The sequence below is a fragment of the Protopterus annectens genome, chromosome 13.part0 (genome assembly GCF_019279795.1).
Source record: "Protopterus annectens isolate FY-2018-M chromosome 13.part0, PAN1.0, whole genome shotgun sequence".
NCBI classification, from domain to species: Eukaryota; Metazoa; Chordata; order Ceratodontiformes; family Protopteridae; genus Protopterus; species Protopterus annectens.
In genome coordinates, this window is record NC_056747.1 from 1100826591 (window position 1) to 1100852321 (window position 25731).

Below are 25731 nucleotides of genomic sequence, written 5' to 3' on the forward strand. Positions count from 1 at the left end.
CCAGATGTCAGGTGTCCCCCAAATGGGGAGCAAATAAAATTAAAAACACAAAAAATATACCTCCAATCCCAAAAGCAAATACACCAAAAGGGCTTATAAGCATAGTGAAAGAAAGAATAGGTATGGTCAGCTACATTTATGGTAAGTGTACACAACTGTACTATGTTCTTCATGTTTCACTGTTGCAGTCATTACATTTGGGTAGATTCCCAAAGCTATGGTAGGGTGGAGGAAATTATACAGCTTTAGGACCAGCTATAAGGCCCTGCAGAACAGCAGTGGCAAAGCCAGCTCTGGATTTAGAAAAGAAAGGTAAATGGCAATGTTTGGTGAACGTATCAACTGAGCTCCAGGTAGCAGCTTCTAAAATGTCTCTGGTAGGAACACCTCTGAGAAAGGCTGTAGAAGTAGATGAAGCCCTGGTGGAATGAGATCTGATCCCCTGGAGGATAGTTTTACCATGGTGCATACAGCAGAAACTAATGCAATGGCTTATCCATAGTTCATAGTTTAGTACTAGGCTAACTGTCCTTGTGGGCCATTTTTAAGCCTAGACAATTACCCCAAGCGAGAATCAAACCCTGCACCTTGTGTCTGTAAGGTAAACACCTTAACCATTATGCCAACTTTCCATTTGGAAATAGTCTGCTTGGAAATAGCCTTTCCCTCTTCCTCTGCAGCAAATTCCACCAGTAGTTGTTCAGATTTTATCCTGTTTAAGTAAAATCTAAGTTGTCTGTGTACATCCAATGAATGCAGAATACACTCCCCCTTGTTCTGTGGGTTGGGAAAGAAAGTTGGCAAATGAATGGTCTGATTAAGAGCCACACTGGATACCACCTTAGGCATGAAGGATGGATTGGTCCTGAGAGCCTCCCTGTCCGCATGAAAAATGATGAAAGGCTCCACTGCCATAAGAGCCTGTAATTCGGAAATCCTTCTAGCTGAAGTGACTGCTAAAAAGAAAGCTGTTTTCCAGGGGAGAAACTTTAAGTCTGCAGTAGCAGCTGGCTCGAAGGGAGGGAAAGTGAGTTTTTCCAATACAAAATGGAGGTCCCAGGCAGGGGGTGGAGCTCTCCTGGGTGGTCCTTAAGTTTTTGGCCCCTCTAAGATAGCTGAGTGGCTGAGGCATGGATTTTTATGGAAGAAAAGGACAGGCCCTTGTGAAGCATCTCAGTTAAGTATTGTAAAATCTGAGGAATATTGGGCACTGCTGTGCTTATCCCTTGTGATGGATTCCAGGCACAGAATCTTTTCCGTTTGTCAGCATAAGATTTTCTAGTACTAGGCCTTCTTGCCTCCAAAATGACATCCATCACAAGTTTGCTGAGGGATGCTAAGGGTGAATTTAGGTGATTAGCCATGCTGCAAATTTGGAGCAGAGTGTGCAGAATCTGGTTGTTCTGCTGAGACAGTAAGTAAGGTGTCTGAGGCAGGTGCCACGGTGGAAGGTGTGACACATTACGCAAGAGTGGGTACCAGTGTTGGTGAGGCCAGTCTGGAGTAATCAAAATCATTTTTGCTTTGTCCTATTTGACTTTTAGTAGAACTTTGGTGAGCAGAGGGGGAAAGGCATAGATGGATAGGTTTTTCCAGCTGAATGATACAGCATCCACTTTCCAGGCTTTTTTGTGATGAGTTATTGTGCAGAATTTGTCCAACTGATAGTTCTGGGGTGAGGCAAAAAGATCTATGTCTGGGACTCCCCCATTTGCGTCTCAACATGTTGAAAATCCGTGGTTCCAATTTTCATTCGTGTGGGTCCGTGAGATTTCTGCTTAGTTCATCTGCCAGAGTATTCAGCTTTCCTGGTAGGAATTGAGCTTGCAGTTGTATTTGATAGGTCAAGGCCGTGTTCAACAATGCCATGGCTAGTCTGCAAAGAGGGTAGGAGTGTGTACCCCCCCTGCTTGTTTATGTACCACAACTGTGGTGTTGTCTGTCTATCATTAATTGTCCTGGATGAAGGTAGTCCTTGAAGGCTGTCAGTGCATTCTGTACAGCTAGCATTTCCTTTTGATTGATATGAAGGTGCATTTGATTTGGGCTCCATTGCCCTGAATGCACTTCCCTGCCAGATGAGCCCACCATGCATAGTCTGATGAGTCTGTAGTTACGGTTTGGGCGGCAGGGTGGTGAAGTGAATGGCAGTCCCTTGTTTTGGTGGCAGGCCTCTGCCCACCATGGGAACTCTAGTTGCAGGCAAGGTATGATAGGAATAGGCTGTGACAATGTTGACTCCATAAACTTTTTAAGTACCACTGAAGTTTCCTCATATGCAGTCTTGTATACGGAATTAAAGGAATGCAGGAGGCCATGAACCCAAAGACTTGTAGAATTTGTCTTGCAGATAAGGAGGGTTTTTGTGGCCACCAAGTTACCAAATGAATTTGCTTTTCTGGCGTAAGGTAAGCCATCTGGGCAATTGTACTCAAGCTTGCACCCAGGAATGTAATTTTTTGAGAGGGTACTAGTTGTGATTTCTTTCCGTTTACAGTGTACCCTAGACAAGTTAGAACCCTTTTTACAAACGCCAGATGTTTTAGAAGAATGTCCCTGTTTTCTGCCTGAGACAATCGTCCCAGTATGGATATATTTGAATATTTCTTTGCCTGCAAAATGAAAATACTGGAGCCAGGCATTTTGTGAAGACCCTGGGCGCAGTAGATAAGCCAAAGGGCAGTGCAGAGAACTGGTAATGCAAGTAGCCTGCTTTGAAGGGGAAGTATCTTCTGCAAGATCCCCGATTGGGAAGTATCTTCTGCAAGATTCCCTGATTGGGATATGCAGGTAAGCCTATTTTAAGTCTAGAGTTACCAACCAGGCATCTTTGCCTAGCATAGGAAGTAACCGTTGAAGAGTCAGCATCTTGAATTTTGTAATCTCCAGAAATGTGTTTAGAGTAGATAAATCCAGAATTGGACGCCATGATTTGTCTTTTCTGGGTACCAGGAAAAGTTGTGAATAGAAACCTTGTCCCTTTTCCTCTTCTGGTACAGGTTGAACAGCCCCAGTGCTCATGAGGGACAGTACTTGTTTCTGGGCCTCTGCCCACTGATTTGGGGGCAGGTCTGGCCATCCGTTTTGGATTGGCAACGTGTGGAAATGAAATCTGTATCCCTGGGATACTATATTTAAAACCCATTTGTCCTGGGTTATAAGTTGCCAGTTTCTTGCATGAAGTGCCAGTTTTCCCCCCAGAGGGCGGCTAAAAGGTAAAGGGAAGTCATTGAGACTGCTTACCATAGGGAGGTGTCTTGCTGTTTCCAGATTTGAAGGAGGAGGCACACCATTGTTTTGTTCTAAAAGTCCCTTGTGACTGAAACCTGGAGCCTCTGGAATGTCTGGGTTTGACTTGAGTGGCTCTCGAAGGAACTGGAAAGGACCATTTCTTAGTAGGCCAGTGCCTACTAAATCTTGGAGGTTGCACTTGTAAGAAATCTTTCACAGCTTGCATAGATTTAACTTCATCTTCCATCTTTTTAAAAACTTCTTCAGCCTTATTACCAAAGAGACGGTCCTGTTGTAAAGTAGCATCCAACAATTTTGCTTTAACATGATCAGGCAGAGTTTGTTCTTTGAGGCAAGCATGCCTTCTTAGCACAGACTCAGTTACAGCAGCCCTTAAGAGACCTCCAAAGAATCAAAACCACATTGCAAAGTATGTTTTCCAACTTGGTTCAGCTGAATTCAATAGATCCTGTAAATCTTTATTTTCCACACAGTCAGAAATTAACATTTTCTGTTTAAGCAGTCCCATGACATGTTGTTGATATTTAAGCATATGAAATTGACAGTTTAAAGCCCTGATTGCCAAGGTTGCAGAAGTGTAAACCTTCTTACCCCATCTATCCAGTGCCCTGGAATCTCTATCAGAAGGGGTAGAATTTTTAGCAGTAGAAGCCTTAATGCCCTTGGGACCCTAGTTTTAGGATCTGCAATAGGATTTTTGAAAAGGAATTTGTGGGAGTCTGGAATCCTGTAATATGTCTGGCTTATAAGGAGCCGGAGGCAGAGAATCAGGAGCCATACTAGATTCTGAAAAAACAATCAACAATGTCTAAATCAGGAGGTATAGCCAAAGGCCAATGCTGAGGAAGAAGAAGAAAATCCCCAAGTCTCTTTTTAGAGTCAGATAAATCCTGACTTTCCTAGTGGAAATGTTCCCTTAAGTTATGTAAAGTTTCCTCAAAAGAAAAATCCTCAGGGGGAGAAGCAGAAAGAATGGAATCTTCTGCATCAGAGTCCTCATAAGTAGGTATACACAAATCCTGTTCATTAGAAGAGTCAGAAGAGATGGAATCCTGTTCAGAAGATTCATAATCAATGTCTTGCCTAGGCCTCTTAGAAGGGGGAAGGTTGGCTACCCCTGATCAGAGTAATTAAATCTTCAGCCATTTTGATCATTTGTTTTTTAGGCATAGGGGCCTGCACATGTGGCCCAGGCATCAGTTTTTTAGACATAGATTTAGATTTTGGCCTTAGTTTTGAAGATGGCATCTGTCTAATATACAAATCTGTAGGCCTGAAAACACCCTCAGAAGCCGGTGCCTGCACAGCGGCACTGGACCCGTCTAAGGTAGAGACATCCGCGGGTTCCATAATTGAAGGATCTTGCTGCATACCAGACTCTGAATGGGTCTCAGTAGAGGCCTGCGAATCAGAAGTAGTAGGTATGAGGGTCTGCAAAAGCGCCTCACTGACTACCGGCAAACTGGCGACTGACTTAGGAGAAACATCGTCGTCAGTTTTGGACGTCGATGGCCTGTCTTTTTTCTTTGCGTTTTTTAGGTATTCCAGTAGTCAGATTGCTAACCGACGACATTTCTGGATAATTAAAGAGTGAGCCAAAATATTTAGAAGCAAAAATGTACAGACATTTAATAGTGCGTTGATTACATTTAACACAAAACCGACAACAAGGTACACAGTGGTCAGGGTCTAGGCAAGGAATACAGTACAAATGAAAATCCTTATGTGGTATTTGCTTCCCACAAGTAATGCAATTATTAACTTTTACTGACATCGGTAAGGAGCAAGAAAAAGTTTCCCCAACTGGGTACTTGGCTTTTTAGTTGAAGACTTTGGTTCTGAAACTCGAAAATGAAAATTTTAGGAGTCGGCCGACCGGCACTTGCGAACTGCTTCTGCTTCGGGTACTGCGTGGCAAGAAAGACTGATGCAATGGCGTCGGCTGCATGTTTTATACACCTGACGTCATGGAAGAAGGGACAGCAACCAACACAGGACCCAAGACTTTGTTAATCAGGCGGACTGAAGGCAACCTGCCAACAGATTACCCAAATGTAATGACTGCAACAGTGAAACACGAACATCTGTACTATGTTATTCGTGTTTCACTGTTGCAGTCATCACCAGTGGGAGGATTCCCAAAGCTGAGGAGAGGGGTGCTAGGATTAGTAAGAGACCTAGTAAATGTGTCCGCATGCCCTGCAGAACTGCAGAGGCAAACCCTGCCCTAGCCTTAGAAAACCGAGGTAGGTGGTAATGCTTGGTAAAGGTATGGGCAGAAGTCCAGGTGGCAGCTTCCAGGATGTCCCTGGTAAGAACTCTGAGGAATGCTGTGGAAATGGAGACGGCCCTAGTGGAATGGGTTCGAACAGACTTGGGGGGGTTCCCATGCAATCTGTAGCAGAAATGGATACAGTGCGATATCCGTTTGGAAATGGGCTTCCAGTCTGCCCCTGGGGCAAAGCTGACAAGTAGTTTGTCTGTCTTCCTGAAGGGTTTAGTACGGTCCAGACAGTATCTGACCTGTCTGTGCACGTCTGAGTGCAGAATTCTTCCCCCTTTGTTTAGAGAGTTAGGAAAGAAGGTAGATGTATGGCCTGGTTGAGAGTTACATCAGATACCACCTTGGGCATAAAGGAGGAATTAGTCCTCAGGGAGACTCCTTCTGCACAGAAGATGATGAAGGGCTCAATGGCCATCTGTGTCTGAAGTTCGGAAACCTTTCTGGTCGAGGTGATAGCTACGAGGAAAGCAGTCTTCCAGGAGAGGTATCTTAGTTCTGCTGAAGCAGCAGGTTCAAAGGGTGGAAAAGTTAGTGTTTTCAAAACATAATTCAGGTCCCAGGCAGGAGTGGGTGGCCTTCTGGGAGGTCTGATATTAGAAGCCCTTCTGAGGAATTGTTTAGTCAAAGGATGGGAGAACAGTGGCTGTTCTGTATCAAAATGAGCTGAAACAGCAGAGGTGTGGATTTTAATAGAGGAGAAGGAGAGGCCACTTAAGCAGCTCCGCTAGGTAGTCCAGGATGAGGGATGGAAGGTTGTGCAGTATTGCCTCCTCTGGACTGGCGCCAGGAGCAGAATCCTTGCCATTCTCCTGCACAAGATTTTCTGGTGCTGGGCCTTCTGGCCTCTGTGATAATGTCTAGGACCTGTTTGCTTAACAGGGGCCCCTTGTTTGCCATTAGAGTATTAGCCATGCTTGATAGTTTGAGCGTCTGCAAGTCTGGGTGCAGCATTTCCCACCCACCTGAGTTAAGAGGTCTGAGATCAGGGGAAGCTTCCTGGGAGGCTGCACAGTAAGGGGTACCAATGTTGTCTGGGCCAATCTGGAGCAATGAGGATGGCCTTTGGTCTCTCCTCCCTTATTTTGACCAGTACCTTTGGAATAAGATGCATAGGAGGGAATGCGTACACAAAGAGGGTGTTCTAGGGGAAGGTCAAGGCATCCACCATCCATGCTAGGAGGTGAAACAGGCTGCACAGTAAGGGGTACCAATGTTGTCTGGGCCAATCTGGAACAATGAGGATGGCCTTTGGTCTCTCCTCCCTTATTTTGACCAGTACCTTTGGAATAAGACACAGAGGAGGGAATGCGTACACAAAGAGGGTGTTCTAGAGGAAGGTCAAGGCATCCACCATCCATGCTAGGAGGTGAAACTCCCTGGTACAGACATTTTTTTCAGCTGATGGTTGAGATGCGAAGCAAAGAGATCCACCTCTGGAGTCCCCCACGCCTGAGTAATTTGTAAGAAGATTTTTCTATGGAGCTGCCATTTGTGGGGGGACCAGTAGGTTTCTGCTTAAGTGGTTTGCCAGGGTGGTGGTGATCCCTGGTAGGTATTGGACTATCAGATGTAGTCCCAGGAAAGAGGCTGTCACAGGCACATGTTCATGGCTAGCCTGCACAGAGGTTAAGATTAGGTCCCTCCCTGTTTGTTGATGTATCACATTACTGCGGTGTTGTCTGTCTTGATAAGGAGAACCCCTGGCTTGAGGTGGGTTTGAAGGATGGCAGAGCATTTTGTACTGCCATCATTTCCTTCTGGTTGATGTGGAAGGGAAGGTCCTGGGCATCCCAAAGACCTTGGGTGCACCTGCCTTCTAGTTGAGTGCCCCAAGCTATGTCTGAGGCATCGGTGGTAATGGTCTGCCTGGTTGGGCGGAGGGTGAAGGAAAGACCCTTGTTCTGGGCACAGGCCCCTGCCCACTAAAGAAACTCTGCCCTTATACAGGGGATCAGAAGGAGAGAGGTCTGTAGAGGTTGAGAGTGCCGACTCCAAAGGTTCTTTAGGTACCACTGAAGTTTTCTCATGTGAAGCCTGGCCAGAGGAATTAGAAGGATGCAAGATGCCAAGTACCCCAAGGCTTGCAGGAACTTCCTCGCAGTGAGGTGACTTCTGAAAGACAGCTGGATAAAATGGAAAGGCAGGGAGCTCTGCTTTTCTGGGGATAGGAAAGCCATTTGGGATGCTGTGTCCAGCAGTGCTCCCAAGAAAATGATCTTCATTGAGGGTGTTTGCTTTGATTTTTCTCGTTGATGGTGTAGCCTAAGGAAGTTAGGAGGGTTTTGACAAAGAGAAGGTCTTTGAGGAGCTTTTCTTTGCAATCTCCCTGAATGAGGCAGTCCAGATAAGGGTAAATTTGCATATTTTTCTGTCAGCGAAAGGTTATGGCTAGGGCTAAGCACTTGGTGAATACCCTGGGAGCAGTAGATAAGCCAAAAGGTAGCGCAGAGATCTGAAAGTGTTGTGAGCCTGCTCTGAAGCAAAGGAATTTCTTGCAGGATTCCCTTATGGGGATGTGGAGGTAGGCATGTTTTATACCTAGGGTAACTAACCAGGCATTTTTGTCAGCATAGGCAGCAGCTGCTGCAAAGTTAGCATTTTGAATTTGGGGACCACTAGGAAGGTGTTCAGAATGGACAGATCCAGGATGGGGCACCCAAGTGCCCTCTTTTCTGGGAATAACAAATAGTCTGGAATAAAAGCCTTTGCCTGTTTGAACTGAAGGGACATGTTCTACTGCCCCTTGGGATGTCAGAGTTTGGACTTATTTTAATGCCTCTGCCCACTGATTTGGAGGTAAATCTGGGTACCCTCTTAGAACTGGGAATTTGTTGAAGGAGAATTTGTATCCCTGAAAAATGATCTTTAAGCCCCATTGGGTCCTTTGTTACAGAAAGCCAATTTTCTTTCCAGAGGGTGAGCCTTCCTCCTAGTTTCTGGTGAGTGAAAAGAGGGCAGGGGGAGGGGGAATCATTGAGAGTTTTTGCCATAGAGGGATGGCTTAGAACTTCCTGCCTTTGGAATGGAAGTGGCCCACTGTTTGGTTCTCTGCTGTCTCTGGGATAGGAGTCTGGGTGGTCTGTCCCTGCAGGGCTTACCTTGCCCTTGTCTGCCAGGTGCAGAAAAGGACCAGTGTTTTGAAGGAAAATTCCTGCTGAACCTAGGAGGTTGTACCTGAAGGAAACATTTTACTGTTTGCATAGATTTTGCTTTGTCTTCCATCTTTTTAAGCACCTCTTCTGTTTTTACTCCAAACAAGCGGTCCTTATCCAAGGGTGCATCAAGTAATTTAGATTTGATATGATCAGGGGAGAGGTTGTTCCTTCAACCATGCAGGTCTCCTAATGATGGAACCTGACACTGTTGCCCTGTTTGAGGCTTCTAGGGAGTCATATCCACAGTGTAATGAGCATTTAGCCACTTGACAAGTAGAGTGCAGTAAATCTGCTAACTCTTTCGAATTGGCACAGTCAGGAAAGGTTGAAATCTTTTGTTTTATTAGTTCCAAAGTGAGTTGTTGATATTTTAACATGTGGAACTGTCAGTTGAGTGCTCTGATAGCTAAGGTTGCAGAGGTGTATACCTTTTTACCCCATCTGTCCACAGCTCTGTAGTCCTTGTCAGAAGGAATATGATTCTTGCAGAACTAGCCTTGGGCTCCTTTTAGTCCCTGTGTAATGCCTCCGGGTCTGCAGCAGGATTTCTGTATAGGTATTTGTGAGAATCCGGTACTCTAATACCAGTCAGGTTTTCTGGGAGCAGGTGAGAGGGCATCGGGAGTTAAGCTGGATTCATGAAAGACATCAACCATCTCTAAGATTGGAGGGATGGCCAAGGGTCTGTGCTGGGGTAGGTCTAGAAACTCTCTTAGTCTTTTCTTAGACTGAGGGAAGTCCTGGGATTCCCAGTGAAAATGCTCCTTGAGGGTGTGAAGGGTTTCCCCAAAGGAAAGATCTTCTGGTGGGGAGGCAGAAGGAATGGATTCCTCTGCATCTGAATCCTCATAAGCAGTCAGAGGTTGTTGTTCCTCTTCAAAATCTGAATAATCAGACTCCTCAGAAGCCTGTTCTGTCAGTATTTCAGGAAAAAGGTCTCTTTTCCTTTTAGAAGGTGTGGCCTAACTACCCCTGATAAGGGTGATAAGATCCTCCGCCATTTTAAGCATTTGAGCTTGGGGTGGTGGAGCAGAAGTAAAATGGTGGCTAGAGGTAGTTTTCCTAGGAGTGGCCTTGCTTCTAGGCCTAAGAGTATCCATCAGTCTGAGAGAAACAGTAGTCAGGGAAAATATGTCGTTTTTTATCCAGCTTCGGTAGTCCGAAAAACCTCCCCAGAATCCGGTGCCTGCATTGCAGCTCTGGACCCAACCAAGGCAGAAACAACCAAAGGCTCGGAATATGAAGAAGATTTCTGCGTCATACCAGACTCCGAAAGGGTCTCAGTAGAGGCCTGCAAAGGTACTGAATCGGCATCAAGGGCTGTGAAGGCGCCTCACTGAATTCCAGAGAACTGATGACCTGCTTAGCGGTAGAGTCGTCGGAAGGCTTAGCCATGTGTTGTCTATCTCTATCCTTATGTTTTTTCAGAATGTCTATGGATTATTGGCTGACGGATGCCATTTTGGAATGCGAAGACTGAAGATGAAAATACCTGGCTACAATAAGAGTTCTACGACAAATGGTTTTCGCATTAAAGACGGCACAGAACCAGCAACGGAGGACATCATGGTCTGGGCCTAAACAAGTAACGCAGTATGAATGGAAGTCTCGGTGTGGTATTTGCTTTCCACATGCAAGACAATTAACTTTCTCAGACATCGGTTAGTTAAAGAAAAAAAGATCCTCAACAGGATACTTCGCTTTAGACGTTTTCAGCTGCAATTCAAACTCTGGTAGCGATCGACTGGCACACTTGTGAACTGCTTCTGCTATGGGCTCCATGGCAAGAAAGACTGATGTAATGGCATCAGCTGCCTTCCTTTATAGCACGGATGACCTGATGTCAGGCAGCAGGCAACAGCAGCTGACGCAGAAAAACATTGACTCTGGTATTCAGGCCGGCCAAGGGCTATAACCACAAAGATAACCCCACAGGTGATGACTGCAACAGTGAAACACAAAAAACATCTGGAACTAGACACTTTTTTGAACGCTCTTGGTGCAGTGGATAGTCTAAAGGGTAAGGCAGAGAACTGATAATGTGAACCAGACAAACAAAACTTTAAAGTCTGTATAAACAGGGATGTGATAAGTAGCTTTTAAGTCTAGTGTTACCAGGAAAACTCGAAATAGGAAGAAGAGGTAAAAGATTATGAAGAGACATCTGTGACGCCCGTGCCCTGGCCCAGCAATCAAGGAGCCTCAATCCTCACCATTAGCAGCAGAGAGGGCGTCTCACATGAGATGAAACAACAACAAACACACAGTAAAGTGCAATTTCCCTTAAGAGCACACAGAGATCACAGTCAGTCTGGGACTGGTCACTCCCTTGCTCCCCAATAAGACTCCCCACTGGCACAGCTATAGGGTCCAGATCTCAGCCTGGCTGGGCAAGCTAAAATCTCCAGCACCCACTCTGTCCAACCAGTGCTTCGTGTCCCTGCTCAAGTAGCGTACATACAAACTTTAAGAGGTTATACAACCACACAGACACTTCTGGGGAAGGCTGGCACAGGTTCTCCAGCTGTGCCCCTTTTACCCAGACTATAGGGTGGTACTGGCTGCCACCACTCAGCTAATATCAGCTACCCACAGGCCTTTAAAAGGGTGTCCAATTATTACTGTGCAATATTATTATCCAATTGGTAGATGTGACTAAACAGTCTCAATTCTTATTAGAGTGATCTGGTACAGGATCCTTATATACATTTAATGCATTCTTACAGCTTAACTTATCTCTACACAAAACAGCCACAGTTAAAAGTTATTAAAATATTTAATAATAAATAACTAAAAACCACAAGACAATATTTTCTATTACACAGTGCTAGTCAAGAGAGTTCAGTAATCACACAGAAATACTTAAAATCAGTAGTATAGTTCTGGTATCACAGAAAAACACAGTCTAATCTTTCTAATTTCTAGTTATTCCTAAAAAAAAACACACTTCTAAAACAACTTACTTATAGAGCAAGGCAGAGTGCTGTGAGTTGGACAGTCAAGTCAAAAATGCTTAATAATCTCTGGTTCTCACTGTTTAAATTGAAACTCCAGTTCTGCTAAACATTCCATCATCTTTTACACCTTCCTGGTGTTCCCAAGGCTGACAAAGTGCATTTACATTCTTTTACACTTAGAGCAATAAAAGGACATTCCACAAGTAAACTCTGGTCATTAACTTTAGCCTTAAAACAATAGGCAGGAAGCCTTCATCTAGCCGGACTGCAGCAGACTTGTAAAACATCAAAGGCAGTGATGAAATTATCTTAATTTCAAAGGACCAACAAGAAATGCTTGACTTACCTTTCTTTACAGCAGATGGCAATGTTGCCACATTGTTTAAGTTCAACATTCATATTTACAAATGATAGAATTGTCTATCTGGCTATGCTGGCAGCCTTCACCCATCTCTACCAGTCTTCACATCATCATTTTGAATTTGGACACCATCACAAACAGGTTTAGGAAAGAAAGATCCAGAACTGGTCGCAAAGTATTTTGTTATCTATGGCACTAGGAACATCCTTGAATAAAAACTCTTCCCTACCTGGGAAGAAGGAACTGGTTCTATTACTCCTTGGAACAGCACGTGATGAACCTGTGGAAACAAGAGAGGCTGATCTGGAGAATAAGGAATGCCCCTCCCAGGAAAGGAGGAATTTCCTCCCCACTGCCATCTGTAAACTTGATATACCAAAAAGAAAATTGGAGATTCAGATTTTTTGGAAGAAAAGTGGGCCAGGGTGGGAGGGGGTCACAAGGTCTCTTGACTAGTCATTCAGAATTGTTGGACTGTCCTTGGCTTCAGGAGGTTTGAAACTTGGAACTCACTTGTCATTTCTTCTTAAAACATCATTTACCTGTATTTTGTTGAGATGGTTTATTCTACTTCTTGCCAAAATTGGATGAGAAGTTAGAAATTCACTTGGAAAATTTGGAAGAGGAGGACTGAAATTTTTGAAAAAATTCTAACAGCTTACCCCTTTCATCACATTTATCACCTCTGTAGCAGAGGGGCCACACACTACATCTCTATCCAAAGACAAACTTATAAATTTTCATCTTCATCTGGGAGACCCTGAGAATGCAGCCATGCAAACCTCTTTCCAGTGGCCATAGCCCTGCAAGTAGTATCAACACAGTCATATGCACACTGTAAACAATGATGTGCAACAGAAGAAACGATAGTTATGTAAAGCATTTTTTCCTCACAAGAAATTGCAGATGAAACATTTCTCATACTTTCACAATCAGAACAAACTTTAACACATAGGCCTGACAATTCAAAATTTTGAAAATCAGAGTTGCAGACTACACTTTTTCTCATACTTAAAATTTCCCCATCTGTATCAGAAAGAATGGGATAGGAATTAAATAAGTGCTTAGCAGCAGTGGGGTCAATTGATCAACTAAAACCATAGTTGCTGGGTCAGGTTTGGGAATGGTATATAAAATTTGTAAGGCTGACTAACTTTATACACACAATCTGCCTTTTTAGGAGCAGCTGGCTGACTATCACGAAAACTGCAGACAGTGACACACACATCCTCTAAAGCAGACAGAACAGCAGGAATAGGTGCAGGTTCTGGAAAATCCTTCCGCAACAATTCAAAGATTCTTCTTAGGGACTGAGAAACCTTGGTGTTCTACCACTGAAAACACTGGGAAATTCTAGCAATAGTCTCAGAGAAAGAGAAATCACCACAGAGAAAATAAAACCGAGCTGTTCTCTTAATCTGAATCAGGAATCTGAGGAAAAAAAATCTCTATTTGTCCCTTCATCAGATTCAGAATAATCTTGCATCTTCACAAGAAAAGAGATCACTCTTACCAGAAACCAGTTCACAAAAAGGATCAACAGACTGAATTAAACCCTGAATCAGACCCAGAAATTACTCCTGTGCAAAAAAGAATTTGAGGAGTAGATGCATGCTTATTTTTCTGTTTCTTTTTAATAAGAAAAATGGGACTGTGTTACTAATGGCAGCAGCAACTTCCCCATGCATGGGCACAGCATTCTGACACACTAGGGAAGCCTTTCCTGTTCCCCTCTCAGGACCAGCAAGAGTGGCTCACCCTTGTCCACTGAGTGGACCCCAACAGCTGCAAAGGGCATGGATAACATCTAGTCCATAGTGGCTGTAGGTGCTATACCAGGAAACATACGGAGGGGGGGATGAGTGGTCTGAGTTACAACTAATGGCCACAGCAGAGTCCCCCACCTGTGGCTGAGGCAAACTGCTAGCTGACTGTGGTGGCAAAGGCCGTTCACTTAACATTTAATATAAACACATGGTAAAAAGCACTTTAATATACTTTGCTGGCCAAACAAAAGTAAAATAAGCACATCACCTACACAAACAATGTTTTCAGTTACTATACACAACTTTTAAACAAAGAGGAAAAAAAAAAGAGAGGCCTCACTTAAAAGTAGATACAGTCTTGTGACAGTCTGTTAAAACGCAAAACTCCAAGGTTAGATAACTTTCCTGAACAGGAAAGTGATAAGACCGCAACAATATTTAAAAAAAATGGACGTTTTTTTCCCCCCCCGAGGGAAACTTATCTACCTAGCAAAATCAGCACAAAATGACCATCAATCCTCAAAAGCCTCACAGGAGTGTGTTCTTCGGTGGCCGTAGCGCTCTGAAGGGCCTGGTGCCCAAACTTGTCTTTTAGTCAACTCAGTTTGAGCTGCCTGACAGTTTGGGCATGTGGAAGCTGCCCTGAAGCTTTAAAAGCTGTCCAGCTTTATATCCTTGGCAAGATAAAACCCATATAGCTAAGGCTACTGCAGCAGTGATCAATATGATGAACATCTATGGTGAACTGTCTCTGGGTTCCCTACTGTTCCAACTTATAAAATGAGACTCTTACTTCCTCCATGCTCAAATGGGTCCTGAGTAGTGGATTCAGCTATGTCAGGCTCACCATTAATACAAGTTTTAGTTTAATGTACATTACTTCAGAAATGCAAATGGAACAGTAGCTGTATCATAAGCCACTAAGTGTTTGAACTGGCAGTACAACAAGAGATCTAATAAATATCACCATTGAGGTTCTACTCCCAGTTTCAAATTCCATGCAAAAAAGTAAGGGAACAAAGTTTTCCCCAGAGCTACCCCCTATGAACTCTTATCATGCAAACTCTGGTACTCTCAAACTGACAATATCAAAAGTTATCTATAAATGGTTTTGTTTAAACAACCACCTGGGTGTTCTTCTTTTGCCCATCATGATATACCTGCATTTTTAAATTATTGCATACAAATGCCAATTTCAAGTGGTGACCACTTCTTTTGAGATCTATGGAAAAGGTTATACATCTAAAACACTTTTGTGCCCTTCAATTTAATATCAGACTTAACATTGCTATTACTCATAGTGCTAGATTAGATTCCTGCTACCAAGATGAAAGTCCACTCTTCCTCTGCCTATAACTTTCTGCCATCTATAATTTCAGCAAATGTTTTAAAGCTTACTATGACAATGGACCCCATTTCTAAGTCAGAGCAACAATAAAGTTTGTAAATTAAGTACAGCTTTAATATGTTTGCCAAGAGTACACTTCTTAATGCCAACAGTATACCCTGAACTGCCACCAGTGTCCACAATGCTCCCAAAACTGCCACCAGTGTCCACAATGTACCCAGAACTGCCACCAGCACCCACAATGTACCCAGAACTGCCACCAGCATCCACAATGTACCCAGAACTGCTACCAGCAGTTCATACTGGATTATTTGTAGTGTCACCATATTAAGACTTTTAAGGTACACTGGAGGAGTCCATTTACCAAGTTAACAACCCCACTGGAGATTACAGTCATAACAGAATAGTGTGCAACAACTACATAAGCAATGTAAATGTTCAGAGAGAGACAGAGACAAAAAGTCTTGTAGCTTTATGGAAAATATAATTAGCAGGCAATTTTCTATTAACTTGTGTTGTTAATCTTATAAAAGGTTGGATGTCACAGTGCAGTGGTAGCCTTGTTGCCTCACAGCAAGAGGTTCTCTAGTTCGATTCTCAGCTGGAGTGCCTTCTGTGCAGAGTCTGCATGTCCTCCCTCCCTTCGAGTGGGTTTTCTCCGGGTACACTGGTTTCCTCCCACATTACAAAGACGTGTCTGGAGCATTTCTCCCCGGGCCTCTGCTGAAAATTGGCTTGGTTCCAAGTTGGACTTTCCTGGTAAACAAATGTTAAATAAATAAACAAATAGCTGGTTGGTCTAAAAAGCAGCGCAAATCAATGAATGCGTCAAATAACAGAATAAAAGAAGACCATCCTTTTTGCACAAAATAAAGCTCAGCATAGTCTTCCTTAGCAAAAAACCTGGACATGTTTATGTAAATATGTACTTAACACATAATGAAATAGTCTAAACGATTACATGAATACATACCAGTAAGATCTCTCCAAGTCCAAACATTTGGTCTTCTATCCCAATTTTCCCTTGTTTAGGCTTGTACATGAACAGGGCCACCCCAGTTACAATAAGCAGTACACAAAGATACTTGGCTAAGGGATACTTCTTTCTTAGAATGGTCACTCCAAGAAGCATGACTGTAAATCAAAAACAATTTAGAATGACTTTTCATGTTAGTCTCCGAGACAACAGTTATCTGTGCAGACAAAAAACGTTGTTAATATTGCGTGCAAGTGATGTTACTCAGGAACCTTACTTTGTGTCACTGTGGAAAAGTATATAAAATATACATAAAAATAAGTGTTTCAGCAAAGTGCAGAACGACAAGAGAAACTTTTCTAGCATCACCACACGTAAAATAGTTGGAATGTACAATTTTCATTGGTAATTTACATATGTAAACACTATTAAAACAGCAATTTTTTATTTATTCTTGTTGATCCGATATTTGAATTTGCCCCATAAAGATCCTTTTCAACCACAACTCAAACTCCAAATGCAAAAAATGCAACATATATAGACAGCAATTATCCTGGGTTGGGGAAGCAGTATGAAACCAGAAGTCTACAGAAAAGCCAAAATGACAATGTAAGAGCATGGAAAATGAGCAACTGCCACCAGCCAATACGGTAACATTGGGATCGAACCTCTGATTCTAGAGCAATGAGGCACCAGTAATCCATAATGGTGCCAACATACAAGACATGTACTTCTGCCATACAAGAAATCTCAATCTGTTTTCCTTATGGAAAAACAGATTTAGACATGTCCACAGTACCTTCGAAAGGGGAAAGTTTCTAGAAAATTATATACTTCTCTCTACATTTTGACAGATCTTTCCTTTACTGCCTTCATGGACTTGCTCAAGGACTTTTGTCTTCTCATTTCCATTTTTAATTAGCACTCCTGGACAGCGTTAAGAACATTTACTTTCAAAAGCAAAGTATTTCACAGGACAGGTTTTACTTAAGATACGTTGACCAACACTAATAATTACAAACACCTGTCTGAAGTCTTTTTTTTTTGCTTGACTGCATGTTAAAATTGAATGGAAAATTATGTAAAGGTTACCGTGCATTACTGAACCACTCATTTTCAGACATCATTTTATGCATCTTCCATGTTGCCTTGAAAAATTTGTTTATTGCCATGGTATTTCTAGCTGGGTCTTCTACACACTCAAGGGCATTACCATTATCAGCTGATCTCTTACAGAACCCTTTTCAGTGTGTGCCTTTGTTGGGTACATATTTACCAATAAAACTAGACATTTTTCTCTAAAACCCCACATTCTGGATGTATGTGCATCTATACTGACAAATGACATGATGTAATGCACTAGCTGAATATGCAGGAGTGCTGTTCAAGCCAGATGCTGCCACATGCTATTAGCAAGCACCACTCTGCAGAAACATTATGATAATGTATATTTCACATTACATTACAGGGCACTCATCCCTCAACCCCTCCCACTTAGCCCTGTCAGTTTCACAGCTACCTCTCAAACAAACAAGCAGTAAAGTGATAAGATTCCTGTCTACACAGGTGAGCCACAAGGCTGAATTGTAGACCCCCTCTAATTCAGTATCTTTATAAACTGCATACTACCTCTACATGGGCATCTATTGTGCAATATCCCAATGAGGCCACCATCATCTGTTCTATGTTAACTTCTTCAAAACCAAACTTACACAAGACTAATCACATCCAATAAGAAAGTAGCTACAAAAATCGCAACTCCTCCTAAACCCTAAAAAACAAAATTAATGCTCTTTACCACAAAACTGTTAGACCAAAAACAAACATCCCAAATGCTCTTCAAAAAACACCACCAGAATAGTGGTAGTGCAACAAACATACACGGGGGAGTCACAGTTGATGAATTCCTAAAATTCAATCAACACATTTTTCAAGCCATTAAACAAAACATATACCAGAAAAACGTTTTACATGATCTCACTGACAGCATCAGAAAAACAATGCATCAACCTTCTTACTCTCAACTCTCCTATATGCTTCCCCCAGCCTAATCAACCTTCAAAAGTACCCAAAAATTAAATTACAGAGCTGCTAAAAAAAGAAGTTATGTACTCACCATAACGTTCCATCTGAGTAGTTAGACTTCATTTGTTATCAACCTGTGGGTGGGCTTTGGATCCTGACCAGATCTGAGACTGCAGTTTCACCAGCAACAGATCAGAGCTCCAAGCTCCTCCCTTTACCCATAGTACCACTGCATCTCCTTCCTTCCCTCAGATCGAGTTTGCCACACAACACGAGCCCGATCGGCAATACCTGACCTACAAGTAAAAGCAAGAGGGTCGTAAGGGTACCATCTCTTGGTTACTCAGGCGAAAGAACCCAATAACAAGGCCAGGGAGAAGGATGGAGGGATGGTTGATGACAAATTACTCAGATGGAAGGTTATGGTGAGTACATAGCTTATCTGAAGTAAAGGACAGTTGTGTACATTTCCCATAAATGTAGATGTTAGGGTGTACTCACTTGTTGCAGTCATTACACTTGGGTTATCCTGCCAGGGGTACCCCTCAGTCGTCCCGAATACCAGATGCTTAGTATTTCTGCATTGGTTGCTGTCACTCCAGGTCTGACGTCAGGTCGTCAGTGGTATAAAAACAGGCAGCCGACGCCATTACATCAGTTTTTCTTGCCCCAAATGTCAGGAGCCCCCAAATAGGGAGCTAGGTTATGGTGGAATAACACCACCAGTAGAAAGTAAATACCAATATTCCGTTAAAGATTGAGGAAGAGAGAGAGACAAGGGGACTGGAGGGTGGGAAACCAGGATTGCAACAGTGAATACACTTGAACAGCTACATTTATGGTAAGTGTACACAAAGTACAGTTTGTGTACACTTACTATAAATGTAGATGTTTGAGTGTATTCACTGTTGCAGTCATCACATTTGGGTTATCTGCCTGCAGGTAGCCCTCAGCTGGCCTGAATGCCAGAGACTTCGGATTTCTGCGTCGGATGCTGTCGCTTCTTCCTTGACGTCAGGGGTATAAAATATGCAGCTGACGCCATTACATCAGTTTTTCTTGCCCCAGATGTCAGGTGCCCCCATAATAGGAAGCAATTAAATGGTATGGTAAAACCCCCATCAAAAAGCAAATGCACAAGAAAAAATAGAAATACTAACCATAAAGAGAGGTAGAGCCAAGAGAAGTCAGGGGGCCGGAGGGAGGGTAACCAGGACTGCAACAGTGAATACACTCGAACATCTACATTTATGGTAAGTGTACACAACTGTACTATGTTCTTCATGTTTCACTGTTGCAGTCATCACATTTGGGTTGATTCCCAAAACTAGGAAGGGAGGAGGCACTTAAAGAGCATTGGAGCCAGCTATTAATCCCTGCAAGACTGCAGTGGCAAATCCAGCTCTGGATTTAGAAAAGATAGGCAAGTGGTAATGCTTAGTGAAGGTATGTACAGAGGTAGCAGCTTGTAGGATGTCCCTGGTAGGGACCCCTCTTAGAAATGCCATAGAGGTAGATGCAGCCCTGGTGGAATGTGATCTTATCCCCTGTGGGGCAGGTTTTCCGTGGTGCTTGTAGCAGAAATTAATGCAATGGGCTATCCATTTGGAAATGGTTTGCTTTGAAATGGCCTTCCCCTCTGCCTCTGCAGCAAAGCTAACTAGCAGCTGGTCAGATTTTCTGGTAGGCTTAGTCCTGTCCAAATAGAATCTAAGTTGTCTGTGCACATCCAGAGAGTGCAGTATTCGTTCCCCTTTGTTTTGTGGATTAGGGAAAAAAGTAGGCAAATGAATGGACTGATTTAGGGCCACAGAAGACACTACCTTGGGCATAAAGGAAGGCTTAAGCCTGAGGGAAACCCTGTCCGCATGGACGATAATGAAGGGTTTCCACTGCCATGAGGGCCTGTAATGCAGACAGTCTTCTTGCTGAAGTGATGGCTAGAAGGAAGGCTGTTTTCCAAGAAAGGAGTTTCAACTAAGCTGTAGCCGCTGGTTCAAAGGGGGAAAAGTGAGCTTTTCCAATACAAAGGTAAGGTCCCAGGCTGGAGTGGGAGCTCTCATGGGGGTCTTAAATTTTTGGCCCCTCTAAGGAATTAAACAAGGGGTGAGAGAAAAGGGGTGCTCTGTATTACAATGTGCTGAAATGGCAGAGGCATGAATTGTAATTGACGAGAAGGATAGGCCCCTGTGGAGCATTTCTGTTAAGTACTGTAGAATCTGAGGTAAGCTGGGCACCGTTGTGCCCATCCCCTGAGCCAGGCTCCAGAACAGTATCTTTTCCACTTTTCAGCATAGGATTTTCCAGTACTAGGCCTCCTTGCCTCCAGAATGACATCCAGTACCTGCTTACTGAGGGATGCTAAGGGAGATTTCAAGGAATTCGCCAGGCTGCAAGGTTCAGGGTTTGAAGCAGAGGGTGCAGAATCTGGCCCACCTGTTGGGACAGCAGGGAAGGGGTCTGAGGCAGGTGCCATGATTGTAGCAGAGCCATATTGCACAAGAGAGGGTATTAGTGCGGACATGGCCAGTCTGGTGCAATAAGTATTATCCTTGGCTTGTCCTGTTTGATCTTTATTAGAACCTTCAAGAGGAGAGGCAGAGGGGGACTGGCATAAACAGAGGCTTTCCCAGGTAAAGGACAGGGCCATCCACTTTCCAAGCATGGCTGTGGGGAGTTCTTGTGCAAAATTTGTTCAACTGGTAGTTCTGAGGGGAGGCAAACAGGTCTATCTCTGGAGTCCCCTTTTGTTCCTCAAGAGGTTGAATATTTTGGCATCTAGTTTCCATTCATGTGGGTCCATGAGATTTCTGCTCAAGTCGTCTGCAGTGAATTTAGTATACCTGGCAGGAATTGAGCTTGTGGGTTTACTTGGTAGCTCAAGGCTGTGTTCCACAGAGCCATGGCTAGTCTGCAGAGTGGGTACAAGTGGGTTTCTCCCCTGCTTGTTTATGTACCACATAACTGTGGTGTTGTCTGTCTTTACCAATAGTTGTCCTGGAAGAATACAGTCTTGGAAGGCTGTCAGAGCATTCTGTACAGCTAACATTTCTTTTTGATTGATATGCAGGTGCATCTGTCTCTGGTTCCATTTGCCCTGAATGCACTGCCCTGCCATGTGAGCCCCCCATGCATAGTCTGATGCGTATGTTGTTAGGGTTTGGGCGGCAGGGTGTAGAGTGAAAGGGAGTCCCTTGTTCTGGAAGCAGGCCTCTGCCCACCAAAGGAACTTTGTCTTGATACAAGGAATGATAGAAATCATTGTTTCCAGGTCCTGAGAATGTTGACACCATATGCTTTTTAGATACCATTGGAGTTTCCTCATATGCAGTCTTCCATACGAAATTAGTAAAATGCAAGAGGCTATGAACCCCAAGGCTTGCAGTATTTTCCTTGCAGATAGCTGGTGTTTTGTGGCCAATAGTATGAAGTAGATTGCAGGTAAACTTGTTTCTCTGGAGTGAGGAATACCATCTGGGAAGTTGTGTTCAAGCTTGCTCCCAGGAATATAATCTGTTGGCAGGGTACTAGGTGAGATTTCTTTTTGCTGATGGTGTACCTCAGTGAGGTTAAAAGTTTATTTACGAATGCCAGTCCTGGCTTACTGCCTGAATCAGACAATCGCCCAAATATGGATAAATCTGAATATTTCTCTGCCTGCAAAATGCAATGGCTAGAGCAAGGCACTTTGTGAATAACCTGGGTGCAGTAGATAAGCCAAAGGAAAGTGCAGAGAACTGATAGTGCATGGAGCCTGCCCTGAAGCGTAGGTATTTGCTGCAAGATTCCTTTATTGGGATGGGCAGGTAAACTTCCTTTAAGTCTAGGGTTGCTAGCCAGGCATCCTTGGCTAGCATGGGAAGAAGCTGTTGCAGAGTTAGCATTTTGAATTTTGGAACTACCAGAAAGGTGCTGAGAATAGAGAGGTCCAGGATAGGACGCCAGTAGTAGTCTTTTCTGGGTACCAGACAAAGTCTTGAATAAAAGTCTTGTCCCCTTTGTTCTGCTAGGACAGGCTGAATAACTCTGATATTGAGGACAGAGACAGAACCTGCTGCTGGGCCTCCGCCCACTGATTTGGGGGTACGTCTGGCCAATCATTTGGTGTTGTTAGGGTGTGGAAGTGGAAACTGTATCCTTGGGAAACAGTGTTTAAAACCCAATTGTCCTGGGTAATGAGTTCCCAAGTTTTTGCATGCAGGACGAACTTTCCTCCAAGTGAGCAGGTAGTAGAGCAGGGACTGGAAGGGTTAAGGTTAAGTCATTCTGCCATTTTTCCATAGGGGGTGGCTTACTACTCCCTGCTTTGGAAGTGGGAGTCCCCCACTGCTTAGGTTTGTGCGAAGCCTGAGACTGTAACCTAGGTGGTCTGCTGTTCCAGGATTTGGACTGAAAAGGCCTAGAAGGGACTGGAAAGGACCAGTTCTTACAAGGCCAATGCCTACTGAATCTGGGAGGCTGTACGTGTAGGAAATCCTTAACAGTTTGCATAGATTTAGCTTTTTCCTCCATCCTTTTGAGGACTTCTGCTTTGTTGCCAAAAAGGCGGTCTTGGTTTAAGGGAGCATCAAGGCTGGCTTCCCCTAATCAAGGTAATGAGGTCTTCAGCCATTCTAAGCATTTGTTTTTTAGGCATATAGGCCTGGTGTTTGGTCATCCATTTTCTAGGCATGGTGCGAGTTTTAGGCCTGGATGAAAACGATGGCATCTGTTTAATATGAATGTCTGTAGGCCTGAATACACCCTCAGAAGCCGGTGCCTGCACAGCAGCTCCAAACCCATCCAAGGTAGAGACATCCACAGGTTCCATAGTCAAAGCAGCATCTCGCATCATACCGGACTCCGAATGGGTCTCAGTAGAGGCCTACAAATCACAAGTAGCGGGTATCAGGGGCAGCAAAAGCACCTCACTGAGTACCAGCGGACTGGCGATTAGCTTAACGGAAGCGTCAGCAGCAGTTTTGGGCCTATGCGGTCTCTCTATCCTTACGTTTTTTCGATAGTCGGTTGGATTGACAAAACTATTTTGGAGTACACATAAAGAGTACAAAAATAATTAGCTACAAAAATAGCCTGACGACAGACAGTTTGGGCGTTGAATAAGGCACAAAACCGACGAGAGATGTTGTGGTCTGGGCCTATGCAGGGGATGCAGTCAGAATGAAAATCTCTATGAGGTATTTGCTTTCCACAGGTAAGACAATTGTTAACTTTTACTGACATCGGTTAGAGCAAGAAAAAGGATCCCAAATGGCGTACTTAGCTTTTTTGAAGACTTCGGGTCTGAAACTCTAATACGAAAATTTCATGAGTCAACCATTGGTACTTGCGAACTGCACCGCAAGGCAAGAAAGTCCCTTCTTCCATGACGTCAGGTCAACAGGAGTATAAAACATGCAGCTGACGCCATTACATCAGTTTTTCTTGCCCAAGATGTCAGGTGCCCCTAATGGGAAGCAATTAAATCTAGAAATACAAGGACATACTGCCAACAAAAAAGCAAATACACCAAAAAGCTTTTAGAGCATAGTAAGTGAGAGTAGAGGTATAGCCAAAAGAAGAAAGGCGGCTGGAGGGAGGGTAACCAGGACTGCAACAGTGAATACACTCTAACTTCTACATTTATGGTAAGTGTACACAACTGTACTATGTTCTTAGTGTTTCACTGTTGCAGTCATTACATTTGGGTAGATTCCCAAAGCTAAGGTTGGGAGGAGGAATTTAAAAAGAATTAGGACCAGCTATAAGGCCCTGCAAGACTGCAGTGGCAAAACCAGCTCTGGATTTAGAGAAAATTGGCAAATGATAATGCTTGGTGAAAGTATGTACAGAACTCCAGGTAGCAGCTTCCAGGATGTCCCTAGTAGGTAGATGCAGCCCTGGTTGAATGGGGTCTGATGCCCTGTGCCACAGGTTTTCCATGGTGCTTATAGCAGAAATGAATGCAGTGGCCTAACCATTTTGAAATGGTTTGTTTTGAAATGGCTTTCCCCTCTGTCCCTGCAGCAAATGCCACTAACTGTTGCTCAGATTTCCTTTGAGGTTTACTCCTGTCCAAGTAGAATCTAAGCTGTCTGTGTAGAGTGCAGTATCCATTCCCCTTTGTTCTGTGGGTTAGGAAAGAAGGTAGGCAAATGGACTGATTAAGAGCCACACTGGATAACACCTTGGGCATGAAGGAGGGGTTGGTTCTGAGGGACACCCTGTTCGCATAAAAGATGATGAAAGGTTCCACTGCCATAAGGGCCTGTAATTCGGATACCCTTCTTGCAGAAGTGATTGCTAAAAGGAAAGCTGTTTTCCAGGAAAGACATTTTAAATCTGCAGTAGCAGCTGGCTCGAAAGGAGGAAGACAAAGCTGAGATCCCAGGCTGGAGTTGGAGCTCTCCTGTGTAGCCTTAAATTTTTGGCCCCTCTGAGGAACTGCTTGAGCAGTGGGTGAGAGAAGAGGGGAGGCTCTGTCCTAAAATAAGCTGAAATGGCTGAGGCATGAATTTTGATGGAGGAAAAAGACAAGCCCTTATGAAGCATCTCAGTCAAGTATTGTAGAATCTGAGGTAAATTGGGCACTACTGGGTTCATTCCTTGAGACTGGTTCCAGGCACAGAATCTTTTCCATTTTGCAGCATAGGATTTTCTAATACTAGGCCTCCTTGCCTCTAAAATTATATCCATCACTGATTTACTGAGGGATGGTAAAGGAGAGATTAGGTAATTAGCCAGGCTGTTAGGTTCAGGGTTTGCAGCCGAGGGTGCAGAATCTGGTTCTCCTGCTGAGACAACAGGGAAGGAGTCTGAGGCAGGCGCCATGGAGCCAAGCGTGACACACTGCGCAAGAGTGGGTACCAGTGTTGGCGAGGCCAGTCTAGTGCAATTAAAATCGTTCTTGACTTGTCCTGTTTGATCTTTACTAGTACCTTGGAGAGCAGAGGCAGAGGAGGAAAGGTATAAACTGATTGTTTTTTCCAGCTGAAGGATAGAGCATCCACTTTCCAAGCTAGCTTGTGGGGAATCCTTGCGCAAAATTTGTCCGTTTGATGGTTCTGCGGGGAGGCAAACAGGTCTATATCTGGGCTACCCCATTTGCTTGTCAACATGTTGAAAAATCCTTGGTTCCAGTTTCCACTCGTGTGGGTCCATGAGCATGAGCTTTCTGCTTTGTCCGTCTGCCACTGTATTTCGTTTTCCTGGCAGGAACTGAGCTTGTAGATTCACTTGGTAGCTCAAGGCTGTGTTCCACAATGCCATGGCTAGTTTGCAGTGGGGGTAAGAATGTGTACCCCCCTGCTTGTTTATGTACCACATGACAGTGGTGTTGTCCGTCTTTACCATTAGTTGTCCTGGAAGAATGTGGTCCTTGAAGGCTGTCAGAGCATTCTGTACAGCTAACATTTCCTTTTGATTTATGTGCAGGTGCATTTGACTTGGGTTCCATTTGCCCTGAATGCACTTCCCTGCCAGATGAGCCCCCCATGCATAGTCTGATGCATCTGTTGCTAAGATTTGGGCGGCAGGGGGTAATGTGAATGGTAGACACCTGTTTTGGTGGCAGGCCTCTGCCCACCAAAGGAACTCTAGGTGTAGGCAAGGTATGACAGGAATTTTCG

The 25731-nt window shown here is 43.8% G+C and overlaps 1 protein-coding gene across 1 annotated transcript in view; it reads right to left on the reverse strand.

Annotated features, from left to right (window-relative positions):
- The window catches only part of SLC35B1 (solute carrier family 35 member B1), a 516390-nt gene that overhangs the window by 221145 nt on the left and 269514 nt on the right, over positions 1-25731 (reverse strand). The window contains exon 6 of the mRNA XM_044054949.1: positions 16097-16257. Coding sequence (XP_043910884.1) covers positions 16097-16257 — 161 coding nt within the window. The remainder of the gene's footprint in view (positions 1-16096; positions 16258-25731) is intronic.